The sequence below is a fragment of the Nesoenas mayeri genome (assembly GCF_963082525.1).
Source record: "Nesoenas mayeri genome assembly, chromosome: Z".
Taxonomy (NCBI): Eukaryota; Metazoa; Chordata; class Aves; order Columbiformes; family Columbidae; genus Nesoenas; species Nesoenas mayeri.
The window spans coordinates 514,403-532,339 of NC_137542.1; the positions used below are offsets into that span (position 1 = coordinate 514,403).

Genomic DNA, 17,937 nt, shown 5'->3' on the forward strand with positions numbered 1-17,937 from the left:
GGGTGCAGCACGCCGGCTCGGCCGGGAGCCGAGAGAGAGAGAGACCGGCCGGGAACCGAGAGAGACCGGCCGGGAGCGGGGAGAGAGAGACCGGCTGGGAGCCGAGAGAGACCGGCTGGGAGCCGAGAGAGACCGGCTGGGAGCCGAGAGAGACCGGCCGGGAGCGGGGCGAGAGAGACCGGCCGGGAGCCGAGAGAGACCGGCCGGGAGCGGGGAGAGAGAGACCGGCCGGGAGCCGAGACCGAGACCGGCCGGGAGCGGGGAGAGAGAGAGAGACCGGCCGGGAGCCGGGAGAGAGAGAGACCGGCCGGGAGCCGGGAGAGAGAGAGACCGGCCGGGAGCCGGGAGAGAGAGAGACCGGCCGGGAGCCGAGACCGAGACCCGCCGGGAGCCGAGAGGGACCCGCCGGAGCGGAGCCCCGCCGTCTCGCCATGGCCACCGCCACCTGGCGCTACCGCGGGGACCCCGCTGCGGAGCAGCCGGCGGCGCTGGGTGAGCCGGGGCGCGGGGCCGGGGCGCGGGGCCGGGGCGCGGGGCCGGGGCGCGGGGCCGGGGCGCGGGGCCGGGGCGCGGGGCCGGGGCGCGGGGCCGGGCGGGTCGCGGCCGCGCTGACGCCGCTGCCCCGCCCCGCAGCGCAGTTCTCGCACGGCAGGCTGCGGCGCGCCGAGGCCATGCGGTTCACCGTGTACCGGAGCACCGACAGCGCGCATCCCCGGAGGAAGAGCCAGCGGATCCTGGTAAGGCCCGGGCGGTCGCGCCTGCGGCCTCGGCAGCCCGAGCGCTGGGGGGCGGCGGCGCTGCGGGGACGGGCGGCGGCCGTGCCGGTGCTGCCGGGGGGTCGGCAGAAAGTCCCCTTAACGCAGTTTCGCAAGTGCACAAGCGCAGCAGTCCCAGCGCAGCGCGCTGTCGCCCGGAGGGTCGCTCCTCGCGCCGAGCGTGCGCGTCATTCGCGGTTCCCGGTGTTCGTCACACACACCAACCGCGTGTTCATTTGTTTCTGCCGTCAGTGAGTGCATTAAACATAAATCATTTACCCAACCCCGCCCTCTGCCGGGTCCGTCTCTGGTGCCCGAGGGTCTCACCGGGTCCCTGGTGCCCCGCAGCGTCGCTCCCGGTCCCGGTTCGTGCCGCGTGCTGCACTTGGTGCTGCTGCACAGCCGCAGCCGCGCAGCTCGTTCTGCGCCCGCGGAACATCCCGCTCGCCCGGCGCGCACCGAGGGCACCCCGCTGGGCCTCGTGGCCGCTCGCTGTAGAGCTGGTGTTTCTCTCTGAGGTGTGTTACGTTAGGCCTGGCCTTGTTAGATTAGACCTAGGGGTCTCTGGAATGTTTTTGTTCCTGCTGTCACTGGGGCCGCACAGTGCCTCCTGCCTCAGGGAGCAGCGCGTTGTCATCGCGTTTTCCCTCATGTCTGCGCTCATGGCAGCTCCTGCAGGTGGGGGTAGAAGCTTCTGTCACCTCACAGTCCCTGCATTCCCGCTTCGGGGACACCGCTGTCCCGCTCCTGCCTGCTGCCACGCTCCAGCTGCTACCCTGTAGTGAGCAAGACTTGGAAAATCTGCATGGAGCTTTGCTTTCTAGCAGATTTTTATAAAAACAGTCGGAGTTTAGCCCCATCCTGTGTGATGGAGAGAGCCGTTTCCCAAATTTCACGAAATCTCTGGGATTTTAGAGGAAGTTCTCATTCTCATCGAGGCTCTCACCACGGCAGAAGCGACAGATGGGAGGCAGCAGAGCAGGGAAGCTCTGGAAGCCGCACCCAGGGTGGGCAGGCTGTCTGCGCTCGGGCTGCGCGTCGCAGGCTGGCTCTGGGAGCAGAAATGAACCTGGATGATGCGATATGGGACACTGTGATTAAAGATTTTGAGAGTGATGTAACTTTTCCGTCAGAACTGCAGATGTGCTTATTTGAAAAATTTTGGTTGATACATGATGGTGTATTCCCAGGCAAAGGGTGGTTTACCCAAGTTGTGTGTGTTGATGATGTATTTTAGTAACCTAAAGAGAAATAATGAAAATTTAAAGCTGTTACTTAACAACTAGTCAGGTCCATTTGGTCACAAAATCTGACATGTTATGTTTACACAGTGAACACACTGAAATATTTGCTGAAGGGATTTTTTTGTTGTTGTTACTTTACATTATAAGGAGATTTCTGTTTCTTTTGATAGAGAACCAAGCTTAAAGTCAGAAGGTGCTTTCTGCTGCCATTGTTAAGTTCTACAGCTGCTTATGTGCACAATTCACTTAATGAATGAATGGCTTTTTAGCTAAAATCCTCAGGGGAAATTCGGCATAGCATAGTAGAGACACAAACAGTTTGAAATACATTTAGATGGTTGAGCCGTTCGTGGTAGGGCTCTTTGTGTTTTTTTGAGTCAGTGAATTGCAGTCATTTGACAGTACTAGAGCTTTAAATGGATCATTTAAAATTACATTTTAAACCAGGTTCCTTTACTTGTGGTGTTGTCTGTCCAGTGTCCTTTTGCCCAGGCTGAACTCTGTAAGGTCTGTCCTGGCTGGAAGCTCAGAAAAGCTTTGAGCAGCTGTGTTAAGGGCCCTAAACCGTCTGAAATCGTATCCTGAGTTGAGTGGTGGTGAGGCTGGATCTCTGCACTGGTGGCTGCGAGTAAACCCAGCTTCTTCACAAACTGCTGCTTCTGGATCATAGCGCGGCGGTCAGCTCAGTGAGGCGTTTCAGCTGTGGTGGCGCCCAAGTTTGTTACACTGAGGAACTCTGAATTAGGATTCCCATGATTGCTTTGCAACAGTCTCTCATCTTCTGGCCCAGTAAATCTGAGGTAGAATTACATATCATGGGTAGTTTCAACTTCAAGAAACATTGTCTGTCTATTAAAGATTTTGACCTAATGCACAATGTACAAAAAAATGAGCGAAGTGAAGTTTGGCTGTGTGTGTTTAGTGTCCGATGCCTGGGAATATAGAGCTTTGTGGCACCAGGGAAAAAAGCAGGTGAAGAGAAGGTTTTTCACAGCCCTGTATTGAAGTAATTTTTCTTTGTTTTTCAGGTATCGGAAGGTGAAAGGCTTTCTTACGTGGGGAATAACTTTGACAGCGTAGTTAAGAAATATAACTCTCTGTGCAGGTATGGCTTGCTGGAAATTGGGGCAAGAATGTGGAGGTGGAAGCGGAGGAATTGCTCAGATATCACACAGAGTTCCTGGAAGTCTTTCCTAAAGCTGTCTCAGAAGTTCCCACTGAGACTCTGGTTTGAATCAAGAGCATTTTGACAGGACACTCCAGCTCCACTGTTTGCGAGCGTTACATCCCTTTGGACATTGATGTTACAGACAACTCGAGTGTATTTGAAAAAGTCTTGTGAAGGAAAGGCCAAGGTGATGATTTGATGTTGCTGAAACCTAGGAATAGCAGCTTTGTTGTTAAGAAACTAAGAAATTAAGATTAGGAAATCTCCAAGTTTGTCTTCTACTGCCCAGGAAACCTCTGAGCTATTAATCACCATTTAGCTTCAGGGCCACAGCATGACACTCTGTACATTTGTAATCTGTCTGTGCTGCATGCTGTAAAAGGAAGGGTTGGTGAGCTCACCGGCCTTCACGTGTCCTGATTTAAGAATGTGATCTTTGTAGCGCTGGGGCAGATCCCACTGGCCTACTAAGAAATATTCTGTGTCTGAAATCTTTCTCCTCTAATAGGAAAACGAACAAATATGTGGAGAACCAATGTGACGTATTCTTGCATTGTTACAACCAAAGGTGTTTATTTTCTCCTTTGATGCTTTTCACTGCTCGTAGCAGTGTGCACAGCACTGAAACTCACGTAATTTGGATGCCAGTATTCTGCTTCATTAACAGCAGTTGAACGTGAGCCAGTGTGTGCCCAGGTGGCCAAGGGGCCACAGGATCCTGGCTGATACCAGCACTGGGGTGGCCAGCAGGCCCAGGGCAGTGACCGTCCCTGTGCTGGGACCTGGGGAGGACAAACCGCCAACCCTGGGGCAGTTCTGGGCCCCTCACGCCAAGAAAGGGCCTGAGGTGCTGGAGCGAGTGGAGAGAAGGGAACGGAGCTGGTGAGGGGCTGGAGCACAATGTGATGGAGACTGAGGGACCTGGGGGTTCAGCTGGAGAACAGGAGCTGAAGGGAGACCTTCTGATCTCTGAACTGCCTGAAAGGAGCTTGGAGCCAGGGGGGTCGGGCTCTGCTCCCCAGGAACAAGCACCAGGAGCAGAGGAAACGGCCTCAAGTTGCCCAAGGGAGGTTGAGGTTGGATCTGGGGAACAATTTCTTCCCCAAAGGGCTGTGGGGCATTGAACAGGCTGCCCAGGGCAGTGCTGGAGTCACCAGCCCTAGAGGGGTGGACAGACGGACATGAGGTTCTCAGGACATGGGGCAGGGACAGGGGTGAGGGAACAGTTGGACTCGATGATCTTGAGGGGCTCTCCCAGCCCAAATGATTCTGTGATTCTCACTGTGCTCAGGCAGCTCCTCTGAGAACAGCTGAATAGTGAGTGTCCGTCCTGCTGCAGGGTCAGTCTGTTGTGCAAGTGGGTTTTGTCTTCAGAAAGTGTGCCCTGAGTTTTAGGATCATACCTCATGGACAGAGCAAGCTCAGGCACCAGTCGGGAGGGATGGCAAGGAGTGAACTCTTCTGGCGGACAGAAGCTGGTGCAGTTGCTGGCTGATCAGCCGCAGGCGAGGGGTCAGCAGACACGGTGAGGAGCAGCACAAACCATTTGGGCTTCCCCGCTGCAATGTGGGATTGAAAGGAATTTACCCTAGAGCAATTATCCTATTTTAGAGACAATGGAGTCACATTTCTGAGAAGCTCTGAGGCCTTAAAGTGACTTGTACTAAGCAGAGAACTGGCCACAGGGAACCAAGGTGTTAAAAACACAGGAAGGTGCATAGAAGCACCGAGAAGATCCGGACACATCAAAAAAGACAAAAGCATTGCAGGTAGCGCTCTGTCATCTGGACTTTGTGCATTTTGGAGTTAATTCGGTTGTCTTCAGACGTATATATTTACTTAGAGCAACAAGTCTTTATGTATAAACACATATACAAATATATGTGTGTGCCTTTGGAGGTAACTTGTTTTATTTTGCCATCCCACATATGCTTGGAAAACTTGTATTTGCAAGGCAGACGAAGTGGCGGGGGATGGGGAGTACACATGGCTCTGCACCGTGTATTTTAAAGCATCGCTGTTGCTGGACTGCTTCTTGCTAATCGCCTGTCCTTGTTCTTCCCAGGTATTTTGTGGGTGTGTTAGACAAGGAGTCTGGGCAGATGGACGTCTATAATGCTGAAATATTCAACATGCAGCCCTTGCTGTCAGGTAGGAGGGTCCTGTGTTTAACCCCCGTGCCAGGCTGCAGTGTGCTGGACCTGTCCGTGCCCTCAGCTATCAGCTGCCTGTTTCCTGACAGCAGTGCTCTCCTGTCTCCTTGGCTGCTCTTTCTTCCTCATTTCTGCCTTCTTCCCTCAGCCCAGAGGATGGAGGACACGTTACATTTTTCCTTATAAGGCACTGCATGATGTGAAAAACAGAGAGAGAAGGAAGCAATATCACACCTGAAATTTTGGTGAAATGTTGGGTGGAGGTGAAGCAGAGAGTGTTCGCGTTGGGAGGGTGGAAGTGCTGGACTCAGTAACAAAACTGTCACTATTTAGAGTAGGTGCAGCCTTGTCTAGGTTGCTTTGCTGAGGGAGCCCTCGAAGATGTCAGGTCAAGGGACTGGATCACTGAAAACAGAACAGCTTTTCTCCAGTAGAATTGCGTTTTATTACTGAACCCAAGGAATATGGTGTTTTGGGAGCTCATTCTTCCCCTGTGCAGCAGGACCGGGGTATTGCTGCAATCCTTTCTTTTTTTTGTTCTAGGTACATAATCTCTTGTTCAATGTTCTTTAGTTGACAAACTCATATGGAGTGGATCTTGGGGTGTCGTGCCAAGTCTTTCAGTAATGGATTAGAGCTAAAGACGTACCGAATCAGTGTGCTTTCCGGGCTGCTGCGAGCCAAGCATAATAACCTCTGTTCTTTTATAGGTAACGTAATGCCTGATGACACAAAGGATTATCAGAATAAATCCTACAGGGAGAAGGTAAAGCTGAAACCCCGCATCATATTCTGCTGTCGTTATCCAGCTAACAGTGGCAGATGATACTTGTCTGAGACTGTGATGTTTGCTTTACTGCAGAGTAAACCTGTGCAGGTTCAGTGCTCTCTCTGTTCCTTGTGAGAACAGCACATTGTTAGTGCCTAACTTGGCAGTCCATTCATAATTATTTTATACTTGATTACAGTCCTGGTTACTTCCTGTCTCCTTGCAGATCAGTGTTTGTATGGTTGTGCGTGGTGAAAAGTTTTAAGTTTTCTTAGTGAACGTGGAGGTGGAACAAGCGGTGGTTAGCTGAGTGCTCCTCTTAGTTGCAAAGTGTCTTAAGTTTAGCAGTGTGTTTCAGTTTGCGTCTCCCTTGCACAGATGGATTTGTGCATTGAGGCCTTTGGTACCAGCAAGCAGAAGCGAGCACTGAACTCTCGGCGAATGAACGCAGTGGGCAATGACGTTGTGAGTACGGCTGTGACAAAAGCAGCAGCAAATGTTATAGAGGCAAAGGGAGTAACAGGTAAGAAAACTGTCTGGGGTGTTAATGAAGGAAACCAGAAGTGCCTTTTTCTGTCTGTTCCTTGTCAAATGTGGTGGGAAGAAGAAAGGAGTTTTCTTGGAGTGGCCAAGGAAGCAGCTGGACTAGCAGCTGAGATGGGCACACGTGGAAGAACTTCTAGATCTTTCTAGTGGAAAAGGAGCTGCTTTCTCTGATTCTGTGAGACAGTATGGGAGTTGCCTGAATGACAGGAGGTCCCTGTGACATCAGTGTCCATCCCTGCCCATTGTTGGGAGCCCTCTGGGAGTCTCTGGATATGGGTTTACTGGGATAAAGGCCGTACATACACCTGGTCTGAACTGGGATGCGGAATGTTCATCAGGGTGAACTATGTCCTGGCTTCACAGTGGCACGTCTGGAAAATGGTCAGTGCCCTGAGCCAGGTCGCAGCCCCTCGGGTGTCATCCCAGCGCTGCTCTGGCTGTGCTGAATTAGGTTGTCCCTTGTGTGCCACCCTCCTGCGCCCTGCGCTGACCAAGAATGAGAAATGACGGAGGAGTCATGGCAGGGCAACAAAGATGGGCGATGCCTGGAGCACACGGCTAACATGGAGAGGCAGACAGCCCCGGACTTGGTTTCTCGGGGCAAGAGGAGGCCGTGGGGGATCTAACAGCACCCCCCAGCTACCTGAAGGGCAGTCAGAGCCAAACCCTGCTCAGCGGTGCCAACAACGGTCAACAGCTCAACTTGCAGTGGTCCTGGGACGCTGGGAGGTCCAGGTGGGAGGCTGGGGGACCTTCTTGCCGTGGAGAGCGGTGCAGCCCTGGGACAGGTCACACAGAGGTGTGGAGTCACCAGCCGAGGTTTCCAGGCCCTGTCAGGACAAAGCCAGGGCTGCCCTGGTCTGCTGGTGTGGACTGTCCTGCTCTGAGCAGGAGGTTGACAGGGGACCTGAGCTCCTTTCCACCGGCATGTCTGGGATTCTGCCATTCATTGGTATGAACAAGAGACACATCTATTGATTACAGAACCCATCACCTCTCATCTCTTGTGTTCCATGTTGGATATTGACCTGTGCTCTCAGAGCTGCTGTACCAAATGGATGCCCAACAGAACCCGGTGTGCTAAAACCACACTGCCCACCCTGCAGGCAGGAGGTGCAGCACCCAGTTTCTCTTGCTGCTCTTCTTTCCTAGAGTTTTCTCTAGTCTGGAGTGGCTTTTCTGAATTTTGAGGAGCAGAAAGTTCTTGGTAGAAGTGATGACACCAGTCTAAAACCAGCATGCTGAGTACATAGCGGGCATATGAGAAGCTCTCAGCCTTTCTGTGCCTCCTGGAATGCTTTGTGTACCATCAACACCTACATGTGGCTGTAACAAAGGAGAACGGGAAGAGCTGTAGACTCTTCCTCACTACTGTCCTAAGTGAGATAAACTGAAATGGAGTTTTAAACATTTGAAACTCCAGCTGTGACTAAACCAGCATTGACCCAAGAACCACTGTTGAGGAGACTTGTGTTTAAGGGAAGGGTTTACGTTGGGGTCATGTTCTCTGGTTTTGTTTGCATGGTCCAAATACTTTTTTTTTCTGCTTTCTGTCCAAAGCTTTGATCCAGGATGTGGCCCAAGATGATGAACAGAACATCTCCATCTTCCTCCCACCATGTAATGAAGATGCTGACAAACCAGAAGACGTTTACAAGTTTGAGGACAGTATCCTTTTCTGTGGCAGAGTGGTTCCCCACACGTGTAAGCCTCGGTGGCAGCGGTCTGGCACGTGGCAGCGGTCCGGCACTGGCAGCGGGTGCTGCCGGGGGTGAATGAGCCAAGCCTTCTCTCACAGCTGAGAGCAGGGATCTGCTGTGGGAGGTTTGTGGGCCTGCAGGTGCTGTGTCCTGCCTCTTCCCTACAGAGAGCAGGATGCTGTGCCTCCCTGTTGGCAGCGGTTTGACCGGCAATAGTGGTGAGGTCAGATGTGCGGGAGAAACGACTTGTGGTCTCTTCAGAGACATTTTTCATTGGCCAGCTTCCATGTCCTGTCATTGCATCCTCCCATTTGTAATTTCATTCCCTCCTTCCCTGCTAGAGCATGAGTGGATAGAGCTTATCTCACTGCAGGTTGCTCAGACCAGAAGGGAGAACAAAGGCACACTTGTTGTTTTCTTTAAAGTCCTTTCAGTTCTGTCCCCTGCAGAGTATAAAGCATTGGAGGTTCCAGCAGCAGTCTTTGTTAACATCACTCAGGAAGAAATCACTAAGAAGACAGAAGATAGAAGGTAATACTGCTGCAAATAGCCTTGCAATAATTGAGGCGGGCCCCAATAAGCTCTAGTTTTCCCTGGGGCAGTTCACTGTACCAGGCACGTCTTCTGGGTGCAGGGGGAGGATGTTTGATCCAGGCACGGCTGAGCAACACGCATTGTGGGGAGTGCGGGGTCTAGTTTTACAGGTGAGGAAGTTGTGTGCACAGCAGCGGGGCTGCCCTTTGGGGAACTGACTGCGGAGGAGGACGGTGGAGAAGTCCAGAGCCGGGTCTGAAGGCAGGTCTGGCAGACGGGCCGCAGCACTGTGCTGAGCGTGATGTGATCTGCCTCGCTGGGGGTTGCCGTGGCTCAGCAGCTGGTGTGGATGCACACTTAGAGCTGTTAAGCCATTGTGCTGAGGGGCTGAAATGAGCAGGAATGCGCAGACAGCACCTCACTGCTGCGCTCTCTGTGCCGCAGTAGCAGCGTGTCTGTGTACCACATGGAGAGCCTGCAGTTCCTGCGGCGCAGGGACCGTCTTAGTGGCTGCAGGCAGGTGGGCAGGAGCTGGCTGAATACAGTGGGCACTGACAGGAGGGCGTGCTCATCCCTCGCAGGTGTGCACGGAACTCCTCTCAAACAGCTGAGCCGTGAAGTTACAGGTTTGTCCTCCTGACAGTGTAAACTGGTTCCTCGTTCTTTGAGGCTCATTCTCCCCTCTCTCTCCTTCAGCCATTGCTCCTTTGTTTTAGAGGAGCTGAAGTTCCTGCCTGCCAATGAGGAGAGCAGAGATCGCAAAGCCCGATGCCTTTGGTTCCTGGACACCCTTATCAAGTTCAGCCACCTGAAAGTGATCAAGAAGAAGAGTAAGAGTTTTTACTCATTCAGTTTTAAGCTGCCTGCCTGGTTTGTAATTACTGCCGTACCCAGCTGCCCAGAATGAGCTGTGTGATTGAACAGCGAGCTGCAGCCGTTGCTCTCGGCCTGTTTCGTGCTGAGGTTGAGGATGTTCGCATTGTTGAGGTTTGACCTGCATCTGCTGGGGCGTATATGTCTAATCCTTTTCAGTCCCTTTGTAACTGCCATGCAGCAGGATGGCCCCGTGAGATCCTCTGGGTAGGACACCAGGTAGCTTAGGTTGGAAAGTTTGGGATTCTTTGTAGTTTATTGATAGCTCTGTACTTATAAATGTGTTTTGTGTTGTTACACCTTAGTCCTAAGAGAAGAGGCTGGAAGCTGTCAGCTCTGTCCTGCATCCAGCCTCTATATTGCAGGTGCAAGAGGCACACACGGTACATAATACATCCCTTGTATCTCTGCTTTTGAGAACATCTGCATCATCCTCTGCTTATTAGCTCAGTGTGCGGATCACAGTGATCATGTTTCTGCTGTATTCAGAAGTTCCTGCTGTTTAAATGGCAGGAACTGCTGTTTTTGAAAGCACTGCACAAAATGTTTCGGTTGAAGTTTTCAAGACTTGCCACCTTCCATAGGACTTGTGTATCTGAGTCTCCTGAAAATGTCGTTGTTGGCATTTTCAAGGGCAGGGGGTGGTGGAGGAGGAAACGGCAAACCCGGCTGTAAGTATCGCCCTGCATTGCTGGAGACACCAGCGTCACCCTGGAGGACTTAGTCAAGGAGGACGTGGAAATGACTAGTCCTGGTGCTAGTAGGAATTCGCTACTGTGGTTTCAGTTCTAATAATATTTTGTGTCAGGAGCATCTATTAAGAGGCTGGAATCCACCGAAAGAAATAAGTGCATAGGTGCACATGCATGCATTTTAGATTGCATACTATTGAAGTGGGAGATGTTATTTCTAAAGAAAATAAAGGCTGCTAGGAGTCTCTGAGACCTGAGAAATGAGGGGACTGGAAATCAAGTGACCGGGTTCCATTTAGATTCTTTGTGTTCTGGGAAGAGGTGATAAATGATGTCGTAGTAAATGTGCCGAGGTGGTGGCTGGATACGGGCAGTATGAGGAAGAGTACGTGCTCCTCATTCCTCTGCAAAACCCCTTTCTGTCCTAGATCCAATGGGTCCTGAATGCCCCCACATTATTAGCAAGAAGCTCATGAAGAATTTCACTTCGCTGACCTACAACAATGGCAGGTAAGGAGCTGTGTTGGCTGTGACCTTTGGGGCAGACGCAGCAGAGCTCAGCGCGAAGGGCCGTGGGCGCGGTGTGGGTAGGAGGGCAGGGGTAGACCGGAGCTGGCAGCGACGGTGGCAAAGCTGGGAACCTCTGGATACGGATTAAGGGTCAGACAGATAAAGCGGATGTTGTCGTGGCAGTCTGCCACAGGCCACCCAGCCAGGAGCACGACACTGAGTTATTCTTTAAGGAACTAAGCGAAGCCTCCAAATCATTTGCCCTTGTCCTTATGGGGGTCTTCAACTTGCCAGATGTCAACTGGGAATATCACACAGCTGGCACCAACAGGTCCAGAAGGTTCCTAAAACATCTGGATGATAACTTCTTGGTGCAGGTGCTAAGGGAACTGACCAGGAAAGGTGCCTTCCTAGATTTGGTTCTCACTAACAGAGAGGCTCTCGTGGGAGAAGTGGCAACTGGTGGGTGCCTTGGCCACAGCAACCACGGAGCGGTCAGGTTTAAAATCTTTGCTAATGGGAGGAAAGCTGCCAGCCAGACCTTAACACTGGATATGAGAACAGACTTCAGGCTGCTCGGATAAATACTTAGCAAGATTCCCTGGGAAGAAGCCTCTGAAGGTGCTGGGGCCCATCAGTGATGGTGGTGGAGGAAGGGCAGGCACCAGCCTCTTTGCTCTGTGACAGTGACAGAGCCCAGGGAGCGGCAGCAGATGTGCCAGGGAGGGTCAGTGGGACATGAGGAAAAGGTTCTTCACCCAGAGGTGCTGGACACTGAACAGGCTCCCAGGGAGGCGTCACAGCCCAACCTGACAGTGTTCAAGGAGAGACTGGACAATGTTCCCAGACACACGGGGTGACCTGTGGGGTGTCCTGTGCAGGGACAGCAGTTGGAACCGATGATCCTGTGGGTCCCTCCAGCTCAGGACATTCTATGCTTATGTGATCATGAGGAAAGCTACCAAAGTGGCACATAGCAGTAGCTTCTCCTTTATACCCATGACCCGTCAGGCATCGGGTTGTGGCTGGTGATCCTTTTCAGACAGTGTAGGTGTAAGGTGTGGCTGGGGGAGCGGGTTCATGTGTGCAAAAGCAGATCTGCACCTGCAGTCTTAGCCTGTCTGACCCAGGGGGTGCCCGTCCGTCTGTCCGGCTGTTTCTGGGCACAGGATGTGCAGGCGGCTCCCGGCTGCGCAGCTGGACGGCCTCTCTGCACGTGTGTGTCCAACTGTGCACCGGTAGCCGGCACACGGATGTGTCAGCTCTTCACCATCCCGGGGTGGGTCAGGACAGGTAGTGCAGTGGCTGAACAGCGGTGCTTTTCTCGTGCTTGCATAGTTCAGTTATCATAACGGGTACTTTTACATGAACCTCGCCATTGAAACCTAGAGAGCCAAAACTGCACGAAGGATGCCACTGAGAAGTAAGCAGTTACAAACCTGGATAAACGTTTTCAGCAATCCTGCTGACTGGAAGTACTAAAATACAGGGAAGAGTGAAGAGTGTCCTTGCTCCTGCCGCAGTGCCGTCCTCATGCGGGGGCAGCCAGCAGCCTCTGCCAGGAAGGGATGTAAAGCCGACACTCAGCCATCGCACGGCTGCGCTGCTGCTGTTGATCTTACAGGAGCAGCCAATTTGATTTAGGAGCAGAGAATTTGATTTCAAATGGGCCATTTTTTGTGTGAAGGCTCAAACAGGTGAGAGCAGCCAGGCCCCAGAGGATTGCCAGCCAGGGATCTGCGTTGTGTGGATTGTGTCTGAGCTGCCGTTAGTAGTTACAACGAATGCCCCCTGCACAGCTTCCCCTTGCCTCTCTTTTCCGAGAGAGCAGCCTGCCAAAGAGACCCAAGTGCCGTTAGCTGGGGACTTTGTCAGGGCTGCGCAGGGAAGCACAAGCCCAGACCAGGCTTGCACTTCTGCACAGAAACAGGGCGGACAGAAATGGGCTGTGAGGACAAGCCCGTTAGGCCCCTCTGATCGGAGGTCTGCGCTGCTGCGAGCTCTTCTTTGGTGTCTAGGAGGAGCCAGTCATGTCTAACCGGGGCTCCAGCTCTGACTGTACCTCATGGGGGTTGTGTTTTGGCTTTGCTGACGTTCCACATCTCATGTGTTCTCCCTCTTGCCACGCAGTGTCCAGAATTTAGTCTCTGCGTCAATGAAGGCTAAAATCACAGCGTATGTCATTGCACTGGCTCTGCACATCAACAACTTCCAAACGGACCTCACCGTCCTGCAGAATGACCTGAAGCTCCAGGAAAGCAGGTGAGTCCTTGTGTTTGCTTGTGCCTGCCCAGATGTGCTGCCGTCCTCCGACAGCCCTGGCGAGAGCTCTGGAGTTTCTCTGGCACCAGCTTCTCAGGGGCTTTTTCTAAGCCCTGGTGCTCATAAAGGAGGGTGGTTATGTGTCTCAAACTTTGCAAGGGTGCTTATTGCAAAGGTGTCCTCAGGTGCATGAAGAGGCTCTTCAGCTGTTCTGCAGGCAAAGGAGCTGAGGCTGGCAGCTCCAAAGTGTCCGGCTGGGGCAGGTTCCAGGACAGAACCCATCCCTGCCCCCAGCTCTGCGTCTGGCCTGGCAAACCACGTCCTCTGTGCCCGTTCTTGCTGCAGAGCTCCGGTCCCCATTGGGTACCAGCTGGGGTGTAACTGCAGGAAAACGACAAATGGGTTTTTTTTCCTCACAGTCACACTGTGCACATGTTGTTGGTGTTTACATGGAGGAATCCCAGGCCCCTGAAATGTACCCACTCTGGGGTCGGCACTGAGTCTGGTTTTGTGTCTGAAATACTGACAGACTTGGGGACCTTCCTGCAGAGCATCACAAGCAGAGGCTTTGCGCAGAACTGCGGGCTGTGGCGTTTGAAACAAGCGCTTGCCAAATCAGTATTAGCGAAAGTGAACAGGTGGAATACAGCTTGCAGAGGAAGCGTCAGGTCAAACAACTCCTGCTTTGGCTTCTGGGGCAGTTGCCCCCTAGACTGTTGATCTTCCATGGAAGAACATGAGATGGATCTGCTGCCAGCTGCAAGCCCCGCGCCTCCCAGCAGGTGTCAGCCGGGGCCGCTGCTCTGCCTGCATCCTTCTGAGCTGATTGGAACCGCTCACCCTGTGCCTCTGGTCCCGCACAGTCCATCTGGAACTGATCGGAACCGCTCACCCTGTGCCTCTGGCCCCGCACAGTCCATCTGGAACTGATCGGAACCACTCACCCTGTGCCTCTGGCCCCGCACAGTCCATCTGGAACTGATCGGAACCACTCACCCTGTGCCTCTGGCCCCGCACAGTCCATCTGGAACTGATCGGAACCACTCACCCTGTGCCTCTGGCCCCGCACAGTCCATCTGGAACTGATTGGGACCGCTCACCCTGTGCCTCTGGCCCCGCACAGTCCATCTGGAACTGATTGGAACCACTCACCCTGTGCCTCTGGCCCTGCACAATGCATCTGGAACTGATCGGAACCGCTCACCCTGTGCCTCTGGCCCTGCACAATCCATCTGGAACTGATTGGAACCGCTCACCCTGTGCCTCTGGCCCTGCACAATCCATCTGGAACTGATCGGAACCGCTCACCCTGTGCCTCTGGCCCTGCACAATCCATCTGGAACTGATTGGAACCGCTCACCCTGTGCCTCTGGCCCCGCACAGTCAATCCGCACTGAGCTGAACTGCTCACCCGGGCTGCTGTGCAGGTGATGGTGACACCAGGGCCATGTGCTTCCCCATTCAGTCTTGTTGGTCGCTCTCAGGAATGCTTAGAGCTGGCGTGGAGCTGTGCGGGGATACAAACCTCGCTGCCGCTGTGGAAATCCCTGTGCACTGTTGTGTCAGTAACAGGAGTTATCACGGCCCCTGGTACCTCTTGGTTTCGCAAGCTCCCTAGTCGGCCTTGATGCAATTACTTGTGGTTTTGCCCCAGTCATGCTCTTTGTTCCTGGGTGGTAGCAGTGGGTTTAACAGCAGTGTTCGCTGTTGGCTTCCTTTCCTTTTTTCTTTTTTTTTTTTTTTTTTTTTGGAGGCGGTATAAACTTTTTAAGGTTTTCGCAATTGATGCCCAGGTTTTGTTGTTAATGACTGTATTGGAGCTGGGAGCACGGTGCAGATGCTGTTGGGAAAAGGGTGGAGGAGCCTGGGACCTGTGAAACACAAGGAGGCACACAGCCGATGGGGCAGTCCGTGCCCGCAGCGGGAGGTTTGACGGGAGAGCCCTTCCCGACTGCCCCTGTTTGTGTTCCAACCATGGTGGAGTCAGCTGGGGGGATCCTGGGACGTGTGTGTCCCAGGACACCTGTTTTCCCGTGGGCTTCCCCCTGCACTTCGCTCGCTCTGACAAACCCTCACGTGTGTTCTGGGTTGTACCTTCTTGCCCGAGCTCTTCACACTGCGCATCTCAGCCAGACCCCTCTTCTTACAGCTGAAGATGCAGAATTTCAGTGGCTAAAAGGAGATGCTCCTGCTGTACGGCGTGCAGCACCGTGCCACGTGTGGGAGACGAGTGTACTGCGGTGCAGCCAGCAGCAGCCGCTGAACTGAAATGGTGCCTGTTCTCCTTGTAGGGAAGCGGAGAGGAGCGTTATTTGTTCTCGGCTGGGCGCTGTGTGAGGCAGGGGGTTTGTAACGCTCTCCGGGTGGTGGTCACAGCTCAGGGCATTCCAGCCTCCCAGGAAGGCTGCACCTCGTAGGCTTTGGCTGCTCCCAGCTTCTGTCTCCGTGGTGCGCCGGAGCTGCGGAGAACACGTCCTGCCCGCCGCTGCTCCGGCTCCTCCCCGAGGGAACGGGCCGCTGATATCTCGTGTGGTGTTGCGGTACGGGAGGTCGGTGCGCCCCACTGACACGGTGCTCTCTGCTGTGTTCCAGGATGATGGACATCGCGAAGGCCATGCGGCTGAAGATCTCCAAGGCGAAGGGGCTGCCGGGCCTGGGGGATGATCAGAACCACAAGCTGGGCGCGCTCTCTCTCCCCCTGCCGGTGCAGAAGGCGGCCGTGAGCCAGCGGAAGCGCAAGAAGATGAACTGAAGCTCCGGGAGGCGTGAGGGGGCAGAGCAGTTCCTTCCTCAGTGCGGTTCTGCGCACACAGCACCACAAGGATGTGGGGTTTGGCCGCTCAGCACCAGCACCTGGCCCTGCCCAGACCCTGCCGTGAGGCCGGGCTGGAACAGGCGCTCACCTCGTTAAGCTGCTGCCTTTTTGTATTTATGCAGGAAAAGCTATAATAAAGCATCTGTCTTTCTTGCTGTCCGCGTGAGGGGAGAAGGATGCAGGTTGTTCTGGGGCAGGAGAACGTGGTTTGAAGCGGCACGTCTTCCACCAGCTGCTGTCTGTTGGGTTCTGGCCGCGACCTGTCAGTCTGTGGCCCATTTTACCACTTTCTCATGTGTGCAGAGTGAAAAGGATAGAAAGAGACAGACTTAGCAAATCCTGACTTAGACACAGGTTTGGCTCTGTGTATGTGTGTTTCTCTGGAGTTTCAGTATAAGAAGAAATGTAAAGATGCAACACAGACGCGGTATTTCTGCCTTTTTCCCTATCCTGGCTTCTTGCTTTGGAGGGGGGACTCTGTGGCCTTGGAGCCGGTGGCGGCCGCAGCAGGGGCGGCTGGTTTGAGTCCACAGCTGTGGGTTCCCCGCGCTCGTCCCTGCATTCGCACTGCAGTCCTGGGCCGCGGGGCTGTGAGTGTCCTATGGCGCCTGTGGAAAGTCGAGGGGCACCTCCAAGAGAAAAAGCTTGTTTGGAGCAGGAGCCGCATGTGATGGTGAGATAAAGAGCAGTGTTCTTTTTGAGGAGTCTACTTGAGACAGTAACTAGGGTTTAGTACATCATTTGGGGATTTAAGGGTAGCTCCTTACATGCCTTAATGACCTGCTATTCACAGCTCTCGTTAGAAGTGACACAAACATCCAGTTTTCTGGGTAGAAGATAATTAATGCCCTGGGTATTACAGGCTGCAGATAATGGGATGTTTTTGTCACAGATGTTGAGGTTTGAAGGGATATCTGGAGGTGACCTTGTCCAATGCCTCTGTGCAAGCAGGGCTGCCCAGGGCCACGTCCCGATGACTCGGGTGTCTCCAGGGAGCTAAACCCGCAGCCCGTGCCGGCGCTTGGTCACCCTGCAGTGACAAAGGCTTCCCGGCTGTTCAGAGGGGACCTCCTGTGTGTCAGTCTGTGCCCGTGGCCCCTGGTCCTGTCACCGGGCTCATCCCCATGGCTCCCTCTGCTCTGTCACAGACATCGGTGACATCTGAGCCTCCCTCCTCTGCTCCAGGCTCAGTGCAGCTCAGCCTCTCCCACCCGAGGTGCTCCAGTCCCTCCGGCATCTCTGCGGTGCGCGTCTCTGGTCCCGTGGAGCCCAGAACTGGGCCTGGTTCCCCAGGTGCAGCCTCGCTGGTGCTGAGCAGAGGGAAAGATCCCCGTGTACCTGCTGGAGATGGCCCCGGTGCCACCAGACCTGCTGGTGCTGCTGTGAGGGCACGTTCTGGTGCGTGTCTGGGCGCGGGGCTGCAGGACTTGAGACCCGCGCTTGGGGACCCTCTGACTTCCCTGGGCTCGTTCTCAGCCCTGCAGCAGAGAATTTGCTCAGGGAGCTGATCCGGCCTAAACCCCTTTCTGTGGTCTGGTTTGGGTTTTTACTATTACTAAGATCAGGTCTGCACATCAGAGACAGCAGCTCTGTCTTAGACTGGTAAGAAGCACTACCCTGAGATACCCAATTAGTTTATCCCGTTTACATAACTCCAGCTCATTGCTGCTGTGTTTCAGATGGATGATAAGGGGCACGGGAAGGGGGGGAGTGGATGGTCCTGACAATGCCGTGGGTTCTGGATGAAAAATTACCTGCTGCTGCAAAGCTGCTTCTGTGTGCCCAGGTGGGCAGGGAAGCGGAAAGCAGAGGCGGTTGCTTGACCAAACGAGCACAAAGTGATGCTCTCTGTGATTTGGAGGCACTTGCAGCAGAGATGAGGATGTTAACAGCGTCTCCCGACATCGGGCTGCCCG

General features: G+C 53.8%; 1 protein-coding gene across 2 annotated transcripts; it reads left to right on the forward strand.

Annotated features, from left to right (window-relative positions):
• Positions 1 to 3: 3 nt before the first annotated feature.
• On the forward strand, positions 4 to 16,124 carry POLR1E (RNA polymerase I subunit E). 2 transcript variants are annotated; one of them, XM_080362983.1, is made up of 12 exons: positions 4 to 492; positions 634 to 737; positions 3,028 to 3,104; positions 5,233 to 5,318; positions 6,031 to 6,086; positions 6,468 to 6,612; positions 8,196 to 8,303; positions 8,770 to 8,866; positions 9,566 to 9,699; positions 10,863 to 10,944; positions 13,075 to 13,206; positions 15,799 to 16,124. In XM_080362983.1, exons 1-12 carry the CDS (start codon positions 432 to 434, stop codon positions 15,956 to 15,958), a joined length of 1,242 nt encoding a protein of 413 aa, XP_080219109.1. In that variant the 5' UTR covers positions 4 to 431; the 3' UTR covers positions 15,959 to 16,124. The 2 variants fall into 2 exon arrangements, with proteins under 2 accessions (XP_080219109.1, XP_080219110.1); XM_080362984.1 differs by having other exon boundaries at positions 8,785 to 8,866.
• The last annotated feature ends 1,813 nt before the right edge of the window (positions 16,125 to 17,937 follow it).

What these genes read in the sequence shown, in the direction of transcription:
- POLR1E (XM_080362983.1), top strand. Translation starts at nt 432, where the DNA reads ATGGCCACCGCCACCTGGCGCTACCGCGGGGACCCCGCTGCGGAGCAG. An exon ending in GGAGCAGCCGGCGGCGCTGG is followed by an intron (nt 493 to 633) that starts GTGAGCCGGGGC and finishes CCCGCCCCGCAG; the next exon opens with CGCAGTTCTCGCACGGCAGG. An exon ending in CGTTTACAAGTTTGAGGACA is followed by an intron (nt 8,304 to 8,769) that starts GTATCCTTTTCT and finishes AAGTCCTTTCAG; the next exon opens with TTCTGTCCCCTGCAGAGTAT.